Genomic DNA, 15,085 nt, shown 5'->3' with positions numbered 1-15,085 from the left:
CCAGGTACCGGAACAGCTTCTTCCCCACAGCTGTCAGACTCCTGAACTCTGCCTCCTGACATCTGACCCACGTTAACACATGGACTGGACATACACACACCCACAACCACCTACACACACAATGGACAACCTCAAACACACAATAATAACATGGACTGAACCACCACTCAAAACCACTAGCACTTTATATAGCCTCTGTAGAAATTATCCACATCTTAACTGCACTACTGTATAATTCTGTGTAAATAATCATTCTGTACAATACGATAAATTTTAAAACTACAACTGTTTATTATCTGCATAGTTCACATTTCTGTATAACTGTATATCTCAGATTTCTGTAAAGTTATTTATTTCATATTCTGTATAGTTTTTCATATTTATATCCTGTTCATAGCCTGTACATAGCTTGTACTCACTACAGCCTGTACATACTTATAGTAATAGCATATTTATAACATACTTCATACCGTGTACATTATAACATACCATAATAGACCCATTTCTGTAATATACTCACATATCTATATTATTGCTAATATATATTTGTAATATATCTATATCATGGCTAAAGCACTTCTGGATGGATGCAAACTGCATTTCGTTGCCTTGTACCTGTGACATGTGCAATGACAATGAAGTTGAATTCTATTCTATTCTATTCTAGATATTTAATAATACCACCACTTTCTCATGAAATTCTATAGTTTGCTTTTCAGAATCATGGTTTGTTTATTTTAAAAAGGCACAAAGAGTTCCTTTACATCAGATAACTTGTGATGGTTTATAGATATCATGGGCAAAAATCAGGAAGGGTACAGACAAGTTCAAAACAATGCGCTATATGGAGACAATCTATCGCTGACCTTTTATCTGTCATCTATAGCATTTTTAAGGTGTCTCACAACCTATGAGTATTTGTGAATGGTTTTTTTTCACACCACAATTTTTGGATTATATGTCTAATATATAGCACATATTTATTACATTATATCATCATTTTGTATTCAAGTTTGCCACTCATGATTAGGTGGTGGTGGGGGCTGAACTATTGTCCCACTGGCTGTTCTGTTTTATATAAACTCTCCTTTACACCTTTCCTTGACCTCATTGTCATCAAGGCCAATGTAATGTGATTGGGAAGGGTTAGGACTTTTCAACTGGAACCTGGTACCCACATGGCTTTTAAACCCAGAGAAAAGTTCAGATACTGACCTTTTTTTCTCCCATTTCATGCAAGCATTTACTGCATGACGAACATTCTTGAGCATGCAGCACTGCATTAAGGCTGATCTAAGAATCTTGCCCCACCAACTTCAACAAGCATGTTGCCTTTCTTACTGGGATTAAGTCAGGTAAGTGGAATTCTTGTTGTACAAATGCCCTCAGATACATGCTCATAGAAACCGTAAGAAATCGCAATATTTAAACAACTTACTATAAAAGTTAACTTGAAAATCTATGCTCCTGTGATTTGTATATTTGTCTGTATTATATTGTTGCTATTGTTGTGCTTGCCGAATATAATTCATTTAAAATTTTGCATTAGTTTCCTCTTTTGCCATATGACAAGCTTGGGAAGAATTAAAGAGTTTAAACAATTGAGTGTTTGCATTTCCTCGAAGCTATTTAGGCGTGTACAGGTATGTTGAAGATCCTCTTGTATCTAGACTTTGTCTGCAGGTATTTGTCCTACGTTTTTAGATGCACAAGCCTATAATTAATACCATAGAAGTGGTGCATGTACATTAGCAGTTGCCGCTCGTGTAGCTTGCGTTATACAAGAGAAACTCCATATCCCTTTCTGTATGTGTGTATATGCGTGTGTGTGCAACTGCGTGCATGTGTGTTTGTTACCAGCTCTCATCAGGTTGGGTACGTTATTTGAGGGCTTCCTGCTGCATCCATCTGCCTGAAACTACCAAGAACCGAACTGTCACTGTATTTTTCATTGTAAGTAGTCGTGATTAAATAGCATGCAATGACAGTGTCACAGTAAAACACGTAGGTATAGCCTTAAGAAGCTTTGTGCAGAAAAGGGTGGTAGCCCGTTAGCTGCTGACATGCTAACTTTACTAATTTTTCGCTAGCTAACGCAAGCTAGTAAACTAGCCAGGTTAGCATTCTATTTGCGCGTGGGGGCGAGATTTGATTGCTGCTTATATGTTATGCTAGAAACGTTGCCAGTTGCTGTTATATTCAGTGCTCCACTTTTGTGTTTTATTGGGCGTCGAAGCTTTTTTTGCATGTATAAAATTGTGCAGATTTCCGTGTGAGACTCGAGCGGCTAATATCAACAGCTAACGGTAGTTAACGTTAGCTCGCCGCTCTTAACCTGCTCGCTTGTAGCTGGAGGGAACGTTAGCTGGTCAGTCATCAATTTAATCGAGCTATTAGTTACACATTTAGGTAACAAGTGCTATTAATTATCCACCCATTTTGCCTCGCTATTCCTGCGCCTGTTTAGCTCAATCAACGGTGTAATTAACTCTGATGTTGCATTACCGGCCACCTACTGTGCAAGATAACCACATATACTGACCCGGGGAACCATTGGACTCGCGCACGGCACGTGCTGTCGGTTGACCAAAACAGGTGTGCCAGATGATGCACGCGACTAATTTGATGATGGATTATTAGCTGCTCAATTGTTACTCAGCCACCTTTCGTTACGGCTGGATTAACTAGTTCCAACACGAAACGAGTCACTGAGAACAATATAATTAAGGGGTAGAGTTGAGGATTATTAGTATAATTTGTGAATGATTTATTTTAAATCATGAAATTCTTATTACTATCTGCAAAGGTTTTAGAAAATAAGAAAAAGGGGCATTCCATTCAACGACTTTTAGGAAAACAATTCAGGTTCCTCTTTGTTCAACCCCCAAACAAAGAATGTTAATTTTGATTAATCTAATGTAAAGACAAGTTCTGTATTTTTTATATTTGAGTTGCAATTGAATAAATTAACATTTTTGACATACATATATTATGTATATATGTATATAAAAACACAGTAGTGTTTTTGCACTACTGAAAACTTTATAAGTGCTTAGTGTATAATTGTTTTTGTTATGGTTTATTTCAGCAGGTTTTAACAGAGGTTAACGTTCTGGTGGAAACAGCCACTTGACATTGCCCACACTCAGGACATCGAAGGCAGCTCCTCATACCTTTAGGCATATCAGAGAAGCAGTTTGTAAACATTCATCAGACTCATGACTGTTTGAGAGGACACGGCCCCACCGTGGCCCATGCACTGTATCCATTTCCCTCCCTGTCCTCCTTATCCCTCAAGCTGACGCAAAACCCCAGACACCTACCCCCCCTCCCCCACCCCCACTCCCATCCGGTTCCCAGTGACTCGCCTCCTCCTGCCATGGTGTCCGGCACAGAGACCGTGCACTACATCCACCTCCACAACTCCAGCCAATCAGTGCTGGAAGCCCTTCGCACACAACGGCGTGAGGGCCTCTTCTGCGATGTGACCGTGCGAATACATGATGCCTCCCTGCGTGCCCACGCCTGCGTTCTGGCAGCCGGTAGCCCCTTCTTCCAGGACAAGTTGCTGCTCGGTCATTCTGAAATCTCTGTTCCGCCGCTGGTGCCCGCTGAAACCGTGAAGCAGCTTGTAGACTTCATGTACAGTGGCTCGCTGGTAGTGCTGCAGTCACAGGCCCTGTGCATCCTCACTGCTGCCAGCATCCTGCAAATTAAGACGGTCATTGATGAGTGCACTCAGATCATCTCTCAGAGGAAGGCAGCGGCAGGGGCAGCAAGTGCAGCAGCAGCTGCGGCAGCTGCTGCTGCTGGAGGAGGAATGCTTGGAGGGGTCCTCCCTAAACAAGAGGAGCGTGGCGGGGGGAAAGGGAGAGAGAGTGGCAGCAGTGGAAGCTGTTCTGTTAGTGGGGGTGGGGGTTACGCCAACTTCTCTAATTTCATGGCTGAATGTGGAGGTGGTAACATGGCCGGTGGGTTAGGGGGTGCCAACGTTAGCGTCAGTGAGAGCGGCCCAGGCCCAATGGATCAAGCTAACACTGTAAGCCTGATGGCACTTGGAGACATGGGCCCCGGTGCCATGTGTGGTGGTGACGCGATGGGCACCGGGGGAGGTGCAGTCCTCATGAAGCAGAGCTCAAGCTGTACTCAGGACGTAAGGTACAAGCTCCGAGACCTGTTGGCACAGACAGCCAATGGAGCCAGCACAAGTAGCACAGGGAACCTCTCAGCGGGCTGCAGCTCCGGTGTGGCCAGTGTGGACAGCATTGGCAGGGACAGCCTCCGCGGCAACACAACTGACCTCTCTGATGACCTTGTGGGGATAGACCGATACAGCGAAGAGGAGGACTTGGATGGGAGAGACAGGGGAAGAGATGGAGATAGAGACAGGGGGGCGAGCCACAGCCGCAAGCAGAGGCAGCCGCTAAGACTCCAGGTAGGGGGATAAGGGGAATGGTTGCTATGGTTACAGTTTTCAGGCATGCAGAGCTGCAACGTTTTCGTTTTCTTTCTTTTTATGCTTTTCCCTCTTCTCACACTGCATTGGCGTATATCGCTGAGATGTTTCTGCACTTTTCACAGTTGGATCTCTCGCCTAAACTTCAGCAGTAATTGCCTTGTTGATAATCTATGGACTTCTGCATATTGACTGTAGGTTATTCAACTTATCAGAACCTGCTTGAAGGGGCTGTAGCTGGGGCATTGGTTGCTCTTATAGACTTTTTGTTGCTTTTTAGCTCCAATACTGATCTAAAGGTATTTCTTTACTACTTGAAATTGAAATGGACCTGTCTTTTTTTCTCCCTAGGTGCTGGGAGGAGAGGGAGTAGTGGTGAAGGATGAAAGTGTACAGGATGCAGATGGGACTGTCTATGCCTTGGAGGATGGGAGACGAGATCAAGAGCAGGAGGGCTCCCAGGAATCCATGGCAAGCTTTGGACAGGTATGTTAACTCAGAAGTGAATAAAAAAAGCTAAAATGAAGAAAAAAAAACAACCCAGCTCACCTGCGCTGAATGTTTCAATAATTTATCTACTATGCAAGGAGAAGCATGGCATTCAGAGTATTACACATATTGCAGTTGTGAAGTGATGGTCTTTGATTTTTTTAGAGAAATATTTAGGTACATTATCTTCCGTTTTGGCTTAGAAAGGCCTTATTGTAGTACATTCAAACTCAGCATTTGTGCCAGAAGTCCTGAAATAAGTAGACGGGAAAACGTGGTGGAGCAGATTTATGCCGCAGCCTGCTGTACCCTGCAGTCTACACAAGGAACATCTGCCACACAGTCAGAAAGATTCAGCCCTGCTTGTCAGTTTTGCTGCAGATTGTCACGTTTGGAGATAAAATCATCTACTCAGTTTAGTCAAAGTCACAGCATGTGATCGTCACTTAACCCAACATTGCTTGAATAATATAATCTTGTCTTTGAGCAATGTGTGAAACGGGCTCTTGCTTTCATCCCTGCAGACATTATTTTTCTTATTTGTCCTCCTCATGTCTATGACGGTTAAAAGGCAATTGCTCTGCTGTGATTGTAGCCATGTTTACATCTAAGTTGAGCGTTCAGAGAGAAAGTTTGAATCTGGAGAAGCTCTCCTACTTTTTTCCTCTTGCACAGTGCACCGCTGCTCCCTGCCACTCTGAACGCTCCCTGCTTGCTCACCCAGTGAACAGAGCAGAGCGAGAGAGCTGTTCCTGTTCCATTCGAGCAAGATGTTGTTGCAAAGCAGGAGGATAAAAATATGAGTATGGAAAGTGCTTAAATTTCTGCAACAATAGCGGGAACCAAAGCATGACGATAACTGCAGTGAGTGTGATAGATGTGGTTAGCAAGCTGAGATATACATGCATACCCAATGAACAAATATCTGAATAGTAGAATATTTGGCCACAGCCCTAGAATGCGTGCAAAAATGCTTCAGTCGGCCACACGCCACCTGGAGGTGTTATTGCTAGTCATCAGTTGTAAATGATGTCTGATCCCACATTTTTAAGAAAAATCAACTATATATCCAATATATTCAAAGGTCATCTTGGTCCGATATCTCAAATTCAGTGATAAAAATCTGCAGATGGGCCTGTTCTCTGCAAGGACGTAAATAAAGCCTGTGCAGTGGAGTTTCTTGAAGAACTTCCAGTATGTGTAAGACTATCTGTTTTAAGTAGGTTAGCAGTACTAGTGCTAGTGCAGTTCTTCACTTCTTTTTACTAGAAGTAGTGTTAATGTTTGACTTCTCTGTCTACCGTGTTACCCTCACTGTGTGTGCTATGGTACCGTTACAGGATGCACCCAGGTTGTTAACAGCTCTGGATGCTCTTCTGTTCAGTCTACCCCAAATCCATACACATGTCTGACTCTCGTAAAATCAAAACATATATTCCACTATGTTATTTCTATTATTATTACTCAGATTTAGTAACAACAGTTTGGGTATTTTCCACTTTAAGAAAATCATGGCCGGGACAAACAGACTAGAATAGTACTCACATGTACAATGAAATTATGGGCTGCAAGTGCAAATTATTGAAATCCCAGCATTGACATTACTGGTTTAAACATTTGGCACTAGTTACTGGAAACTGTAATGCATGACACTATTGCATCATCACACAACATGTATCAACACAGATAAGAAGATACCAGACCACCTAAGTAGCATGTGAAACTCGATCAGCCTCTCAGACAAACAGAAAGTTACTACTGGTATGACTCATGTTGGCATTTCGTGCTTCTTTACATTGAGGTGGATCATCTTCCCAGCCAGGTCTAACTACTTTCAGTGAAACTGCTGCTGACAGTCATTCTATGACTGGTTGGACTGTAATGTACGATATCGTGTCAGCATCTGCTCGCCTGCAGCTGTAACATGGTAGACTTATAAACAATATAAAGAAAACTGGCTGTATATTTAGGTAATGAGGGATGTAGTTTGCCTACACAGAAAGTCTTTTTTAGTTGCATAATGTGTGTTACATGAAAAAGATAATCTTGTTTCCTTCAAACCAATGGCATAAAGGAATGTCTTTTAGTTGAGCTATATGCCCGTATAGATGACCAAAAGTCTAATTTTAGGTTTGCTTTTACATTCCTTTGATGATATGTGCTGTCTGCAGAGCTGCAGAGATGTGAACCATCCGACCCTTGAACTGATGGCAAAACAAGCAAAATTTCTCATGTTAAATAGTCTTTTTTTTAGCTTGTTCTTTTGTTTGTTTTAGTTTTGTTTGTTTTTTTTAAATCTATGTTTGTTTTTGTGTTTCAGGATTTCTATGATGAGCAGGGCGTGTTTTCAGAGAGTTTTTGGCCCCAGAGTGAGCCCCCTCAAGCCATGGCTTTTAACCCCAGAGGAAGGGTCAATAAACCACTGACTCCACCTCCAACCACCCAGGCCATCAACAACCAGGTCAGTGCTTCAGTCAAATTCACGAGGGGTGTACTGGGAAGTAAGATTAATGGATTAGTGAGCTCTGTCGAGCTCAAAGTCAGAGCTTTCTGTATCACCAAAGTGGCTTTTTTTATGGCAACTTATGCTGAACTCATAACCTGGTCAAGAGCAGGTTGTGGTCAGAGTTTCAGCTTAAAATTGGCTGGACATGCACTAATTGTTTTATTTACAGCATTTTTAAAAACTGTGTTATACTCTCTAGTGGGGAACATGTTTTATATGTGCAAGTTGTTAAGCCTTACCTTACTAACATCACGAATTAAGCCCTGAGTGCACCTTTCATTTTCACTGGAATGTGCATGTATTCAGAAAAAATGTATAAATGTTTTTATTCTTGATTCTAATGAAACACCTTTTGTATGTATGTTAGAACTAAAAACAAAATGAGTGCAAACCTAGAATGAATCTGTTCACCGTTTTCTGAGTAAACAATTATGCAGTTAAATGAGGAAATAATGAGCAACTTAATTGTTAATGAAAATAATAATTGCTCCTCCACATTTCATATATAAATACATTATTGCAATTGCAAAAGTTACAAAATAATTGAATTGTGAAAATTGAAGCGCCTTAAATGTGAAGCACTAATCTTATTAAATGATGTTTGCATTGAGGCAGGAAGTGAGATGATTGACGGAGAGTACATTTTAACGCAATGCAGCACTAAGAAAAAACACACACACATACTCAACCAACACAGAACAACAGAAACACAAATAAAAGCTTCAATTTAGTGTGATGGGCTGTATATCTTTTTCAAGCTTCAGCCTACACACTTTGATTGACGGGTGTGCTGACTTTGAAAATGAAAATGCAGAAATGGCCTGCATAGACAATGATTTTTTTATTATTTTTTTTCAAGAATGCAACAAAAAAAGTAAAAAAGAAAATGAAACAGCATAACATACCAGACTGTAACATACCATTTCTACATATATATGCTCAAATCAGGCCTTCTCAAAATTCTGATGATGATGGGTTCAGTCACATGTCAGCTCCTTAAATTGGCAAATGGAAACGCACACCTGTCAAACGATTTGTACCATATTTACTGATGGTCTGTGCTAGCACAACGCTCTCTTTAGGCATTTAAAAAATGACTGTGTGTTTTCCAAAGAGGCATGGTGTGTTTTGTGGCTGGAAGGCGTGGACACGGATATTTTTAAAGATGGATTTATTGCATATGTGTATAGGAGTGGAGCTTCCAAGGTGCAATATCTGGGGAGGAGTAGTTTCAAATGAGTCGTGCAAACGTGACTTACAGAGGTTTTAAAAAGGAGAAATAAACAAATAAGAAAAAAATGCGCATTCACACTATCTAACCTTTTTGTGGGTTAGATAGTAGTCAGATCCTGTGCTTTACCTGAGTTCTGCTGGGCAAATCAACACTGATTCTGTTTCAGCTGACTATTCCTCTCTCGTGCACGGTGTCCAGAGAGAAGCACGTGTGTAAAACCTGCTGTTATTTTGTTTAGATCTGCTTTTGTCCTGCCACACTTGGTAGGATGGTGGTCATTACTGAAATGCACCAGCTATTGTTTTTATTAGGGGTATATGTAGTTAATTAGTTCTAAATATTATCGATTGTGTTCGGAAATGTTCATCCAGAGCAAATTGTCTGTATCATGTTCCTTCACAGCTTCTGTTCCAGTACCCAGTGAGCCAGTCGCAGCCAGCTCCGTTCTATGTGGGCGGGCCCATGGGTGGGATTGACACCATGGCGGGGACAGAGCCCAGTCAGCAGGCTCCACCCCCAGCACCGATGACCCCAGCTCCGCCACCCTCCACCTCTTCCTGCTCCGCAGGGCCCTCACCTTCCTCCCAGGGATCTGAGACCTCGTTCGACTGCACGCACTGTGGCAAATCTTTACGTTCCAGGAAGAACTACAGCAAGCACATGTTCATCCACTCCGGTACGTTCATGTCACAGTAATTGATCAGCTGCATGTATGTTACACAAGTGTGAAGAGGACAAAGATTAATTGCATAGTTACGTATGCAGTATTCCAGCATTCACCTCATTATCACCTGCCATTGAGGTCAGCATAAAGGTAGAGACTTGTATTTCAGGATAATCTCTCGAATGAATAGACATGTTTCTATCCCAGAATTCTTTGTATCGTATTAAAAGAACTGTAAAATAAGTATTTTTATATGAACAAAAGGCAAACAGAAAATGATTCACTTGTATTGGCAAGACTGTTCTTGGGGATGGTTTTATAAGCGTGCTTCTGCACATGCCTGGCTCCACAGGTCAGAAACCTCATCAGTGCTCCATCTGCTGGCGCTCCTTCTCCCTGCGGGACTACCTCCTCAAACACATGGTGGTGCACACTGGTGTCAGGGCCTTCCAGTGCACCATGTGCGGCAAGCGTTTCACCCAGAAAAGCTCGCTAAATGTGCACATGCGCACCCACCGTGCCGAGCGCACCTTCCAGTGCAACGTGTGCCACCGGGCCTTTACTCACCGTACCTTGCTGGAGCGCCATGCCCTGCAGCACGCCCACCACGCCCCGCAGACCCCAGGTCAAGGCCAGGGGCGTGGAGCCGACATGACCTCACCTACCAAGCACAGCCCTCCAGCTATGGGAGGGCACTCAGGTATGGCTGGCGCGGCTGGCATGGTTGGCAGTATGGCCAACATGCAGAGCCACGGAGCTTCCTCCACCTAGAGAGAGGGGGGAAGGAAGGGGGGGGGGGGGGGGGTTATGATCCCATTCCTTGAATCAACAATTTGCTCCTAACAGCCTTGTTGATCTTTTGTTCTGATGGAAAGAGCGCCATTTTAGCTTAATACCATTTTCAGTCAGGGCTCCTACACAGGACTGGAACGCCTTTTAAGAAAAAAAAAAAAAAGTACTCTTACGGGTATTTTTGAATAGCACAGATATTATGGGAAAATCTGGCTGGAAAAAAAGTCATTTTCTAGAAACCTGTTTGACCTAGTCGTAGCTGTAATTCGTGTTGTCACATCAGTTCCTGTGAGGACTAACCATAAGCTTATAGAGCAATGTCACGATAATCATGCCTTGTTGAATAGCCATGTTTCTTCTTTTGTGTAATAACTGAGACTTGTGTAGGAGCCCTGTTTTGAAAAGACCAGAGAGTCACCAAAGAGGTTAGGAAAACTGAACAGGGTTTGGGAGTGGGTGAGGCTAAGGAAAGTTGTAGCGTTTCTTTTTTTTTTTCTAAGTGGAGGTGAGGGTGGGAGTGGACTAACATTTGGAGTTTTAAGGAGATGCAAGTTAGGGAAACAGGGAAGGATAGGTCGGTCGGTGAGTTTACCAGGTTTCATTCACTTTCAATTCATTTAAATGAAGTTTGTGTCAGTTCATGCAAATTACCAAAACATAAGCATGTAACCATAACCCAATGTGGTTGTCCAATGAGGATGATTCTATACGTAGAATCTTTGAAGCAGCAGATTGGAAAAGTGCTTGAGGGTTTTTTTTTAATTTAGTATTTAAATGTGTCACTATAAAGTCAATATTACAGAAAAGGGAAAATTTGAGTAGTAAATTGTTAGAAAACAGTGAATGTGCTACATGTGAGCACAGAGTAGGAGAAGCTAACCCAATGCAGACGGCTAGTAGAGGTTTAGCTAGCACTTTAGCATAGAAGCTAACAGATAAATACAGTCTCAGTTTCGTCTTTTTTTCTTATTTGTTTTAAATGATCATTTAAAAGTTTTCACAATTCCATTAGCTATTTTTAGCTATTAGCTATTGTTTAATATTAAAAGCTAATGATAGCATTAGCCACATTTAGCTATGCTAGCATGTATAACAGTTCTTGCAAGGAACAGTTAAAGTTATTTGCAAGCAATATTCAGAGAATTATCACTTCTTTCTCTACTGTTTAACTACCTTTTGTGGTGGTAATGTTTTTGTTTTGTTTTTTTTTCATCAAAGCCAACACTGACTTTCTATATAGTTTTATATAGAATAATTTTTTACCTGTAACTTCTACATTTATGGTTTGGTTTAGTGCATTACTTTAGATCAAGTTGGACAATAATAGAAAAAATAATAATTTAAACAATTTAAGAGCACTGATGTTGATTTAAATATAAAGAATTAAGTGTTGATTACGTGTTGTTCAGCAGCTGAAGTTTATGGTTCTCACATCAGTTCTCAGGAGTAACGTACACATGGGCGCATTCTCTTTAGCAAAACATTTTGCTTGCCTTTTACTTTCAAAACACCCTCAGCGCCTCTTTTTTTCACCCGGTTTTGAGTTTTGCGTATTTAAACTTGAAAAAAAAGAATACACTTACTGAGTTAATTGAATTGAATGTGAATGGAGCCCGGCACTATTCAGGAGCAACCTTTGATGACAAAGAAGCGTGCTGATGAATGAATCGAGGAAGAAGGAAAATAGTCCGAGAAGAGTGAGAATACAGCAGGGAATGGGGGAGGGAGGAAGAGGCGGGTTGTATGATGCACAGCAGTGTGAATGAAATTCACCATCATCCATCAGACCGCTTTGTAACATTTTCCACAGGCGCCACCGGTCGGCACCAGGATCATATACCTCGAACCAGAACGAGCCCCCGATGGCTCAGAGGGACACTAGTTACTCATTTGAAATGTTTGCTAAACATTTCAGCATGTTTTACACACAGACACGCACACACACACACACACCTACAATTACCTCGGTGGTCCAAAGACAGGCATTATGCTTCACATCTTTTAAGCTACATCAAACGAAGAAACAGTGAAAACTAAAGCTAAGATAGATCCATATACTTTTTAAAAGCTTGCTAAAGTACTTATGTGTAAAATTCCTGTACATCACTATAACGCTCAGTTTGTTATTTGTCGCTCATGTGATTCTTTGATGCAAAAATAAGGCAGAAAAAAAACAACCTAAAAGCGAAAGAGCCATTCAGAGGAAGTTAAACTTGGATGAATATCAATGACAAATCAGTGACCATTATCAGGATTTTTATTAAGTGTTTGGTTTTGTTTGTCTTTTGGGGCTCTGGTTGATAATAAATGGGAAGTGTTTGTTGCTTAAAAAAATAAAAGCTTTTCTTACAGCACTATAAAAAAACAAAAAAAAACAAACAACTTTTGATGTTTTAGTAAGACTAAATTAATCATAAAACTGTACAATCACCCCTTCAAGTTTTGACCAAGTCGAACTAGTGATAATATTAATTATCACATTAATATTTATTAGGATTTGATCTCTATGCACAGTTAAGTTTGCACATCATGTTACTTAGACCTAATGTTGCTGTCCCCTAAAATATTTGGCCCGAGATTGTTTTTGTTTTCTTTTTCAGTACCTTAAAGGTACATAAAAAGACCTTATGTGTTCCTGCTTTTTGCTCATTTTCCTCAATGTTTGTTAGCTGAAGCATTATATGATATTCAGTAGTTTACTTAAGCTTTGTAAGAGCCTTCTAATTGACATGATTTTATAAGTGAACCTCTCAAAAGTGAGACATTTTGAGCTTGAGAACTTTGCAAGTGATTAGATAATTTGACATTTAAAAAAATCTCTTTAATGTAGACGTCTTTTAAAAAAGTGAATCCAGGAAAGATACAGATTTGGATCCTTTCTGCCTAGGCTTCACTATAAATATTGACATGAAATGTCCCACATAAATGTGTAAAACGACTGCTTATTTACACAGAACAGTCCTGGCAGCATGTGTTCATTGGCTTCTGAACATTGCAAGTGAATTTGCAGACTCAGTACATAGTTTCTCCAGTGTTGTGGATAGAAGAAGAGATGCTGGACTGAAACTCCTCCAACTGCCTGTTGGTTATAAGCTATATACATTTATATATGTGTGTGTATATATATATATATATGTGTATATATATATATATATATATATATATATATATATATATATATATATATATATATTAGTGTGTATAAATGTTAACGCCAAAACATTGGTGCTTTTTTGGAAATCTTTACCTCATTTGATAGATGCCAACACCACGCTGTGGTCTGGGTTTGGTAAATAAGCAGTATTGAGCTGTTTCTGAGGTTTGATCAATCCTCAGCAGTGAAAGTGGTTTTGGTGCATTTTGTCTGAGGCGGACCCTTGTACAGTACTGTATTATGTGTGCTTTGAAGCCATGTCAGCGCATTGTATCGTACTGTGTTATGCCTTTTTTGTTTTCTGTACTTTCGTTTTATTGAGAGGGATGATAATTGTTTTTTCTACATTATTTCTTTAACAGAAGCTAAATATGTCAGAAGAAGAAAAAGTCATTTTATAAAAAAAAAGTTACTTGTCATTGTAAAACTACATCTTTTATGTATAAAAAGACTAAAGGCATGATTTTAACTTTTTCTGAGAACTTAGATGTCGTACTCGATGAATTAATTGAATTTTAAAAATGAGTGATTTCAAAGATTTCTTTCTCCAAATAAAAAGTCTTCTATGGCTCTGGGCCAGCTGCTCTTTGTGGATCTCAATTTCTTAAAAATAACTTTTTTTTAACTCCTTCTTTTTTTTTAACCCTAAATGCGTGTTTGTATCTGCGCATGTCTTGTGGGCAAATATAGATATACAATTCTTATTTTGCACACGCCCTCAGTTCTCTTTGAAACACGAGGCATCAAAGCTGCCGTTTGATGTTGGTATTTTTACCCATCCAGCACTGCTCATCACACAGTGTAAATCATACAACCCGTAGATGCAAAACTCTTCTTCCATTCAAATCTCCAATTAATTCAATTCAATTTTATTTATATAGCGCCAAATCACAACAAAAGTCACCTCAAGGCGCTTCATAGATACAGAGAAAAACCCAACAATCATGTGAAATTAAAAATCAGTTTGTGATAAACTATTAACGTTAAAGAATATATAAAGACATATATTTAATATATTTATAAACTGTCCCTGATCAGACATTGTACATTCAGGTGCTGAGATCATTAGAGGCCATTATTGTGAAAGCACAGTTATCTCTTGGTATTTTGTGTGACCCCCCTCGATGGTGGAATGGGACGATGGTGTCCTGGCTCTTCATTGAGTATCACTCTGTATCTTCAGTTTTAGCCTAATTTAGCAACTGTGAATTGCTTGCTTGCTTTATTCATTGTGATGTATTTTTATGCACTTACTGCTGCTTCGAAGAATACATGGAGCTTAAGCCCTGGACAAAACTTTGAAATCTTTTGTCCTTAACAAGTAAATAACTAAACGTCATGTCAGCCAGCTCCTCGTCAACACGTTTGTCTGGGGTCATTTGTTTTGGAATAAATGTACATGTCTTGGTTTGATTTTTCAGAAGTTTTTTGAAAGAAGGTGGATGCTGCAGAGTCGAACAGGACACTTTTCCAGGGCCAGTGGATGGCAGCTGGAGGAGAGAGGGTAAACTCTCCTCAGGCTGCACAGACTGGTGAATGGTTCTTAAACATCTGTGCAAGTTTCTTCTTGTTGACCCCGCTCTGAAGCATATTTTCATTTTACAAATTTACACTCATCTTTAGTTTCTAATATCACTAAAATGGAGCCAGTTGGTGCTCCTTTTCTGTTTTCGCTCATTTCTTCCCTTTCACCCGACATGCTTGGACTTAAATCCGGCTCCTTGTTTCTCTATCGCTCGGTGTACTTGGCCTGTACCGCTTGCTTTCTTTGATTCGTGATTGGCCACATG

The 15,085-nt window shown here is 40.4% G+C and overlaps 1 protein-coding gene across 2 annotated transcripts; it reads left to right on the top strand.

The window, feature by feature from the left end:
- The first annotated feature begins 1,884 nt into the window (after window positions 1-1,884).
- Window positions 1,885-10,120, top strand: zbtb45 (zinc finger and BTB domain containing 45). Of its 2 annotated transcripts, none has more exons than XM_085356756.1 (6): window positions 1,885-1,953; window positions 3,092-4,435; window positions 4,808-4,942; window positions 7,266-7,406; window positions 9,088-9,361; window positions 9,702-10,120. In XM_085356756.1, exons 2-6 carry the CDS (start codon window positions 3,380-3,382, stop codon window positions 10,118-10,120), a joined length of 2,025 nt encoding a protein of 674 aa, XP_085212882.1. In that variant the 5' UTR covers window positions 1,885-1,953; window positions 3,092-3,379. The 2 variants fall into 2 exon arrangements, with proteins under 2 accessions (XP_085212882.1, XP_085212881.1); XM_085356755.1 differs by having other exon boundaries at window positions 3,089-4,435.
- The last annotated feature ends 4,965 nt before the right edge of the window (window positions 10,121-15,085 follow it).

This window comes from Diplotaxodon limnothrissa, linkage group LG6 (genome assembly GCF_057381915.1).
Source record: "Diplotaxodon limnothrissa isolate DT_005_m linkage group LG6, D_limnothrissa_male_GT1.1, whole genome shotgun sequence".
Lineage (NCBI taxonomy): Eukaryota > Metazoa > Chordata > Actinopteri > Cichliformes > Cichlidae > Diplotaxodon > Diplotaxodon limnothrissa.
This window is presented reverse-complemented; position numbering and strand designations above follow the sequence as displayed.

Coding starts and splice junctions, on each gene's coding strand:
- zbtb45 (XM_085356756.1), top strand. CDS start 3,380: ATGGTGTCCGGCACAGAGACCGTGCACTACATCCACCTCCACAACTCC. Junction 7,407..9,087: donor CCCAGGCCATCAACAACCAG/GTCAGTGCTTCA, acceptor GTTCCTTCACAG/CTTCTGTTCCAGTACCCAGT. Junction 9,362..9,701: donor GCACATGTTCATCCACTCCG/GTACGTTCATGT, acceptor CTGGCTCCACAG/GTCAGAAACCTCATCAGTGC.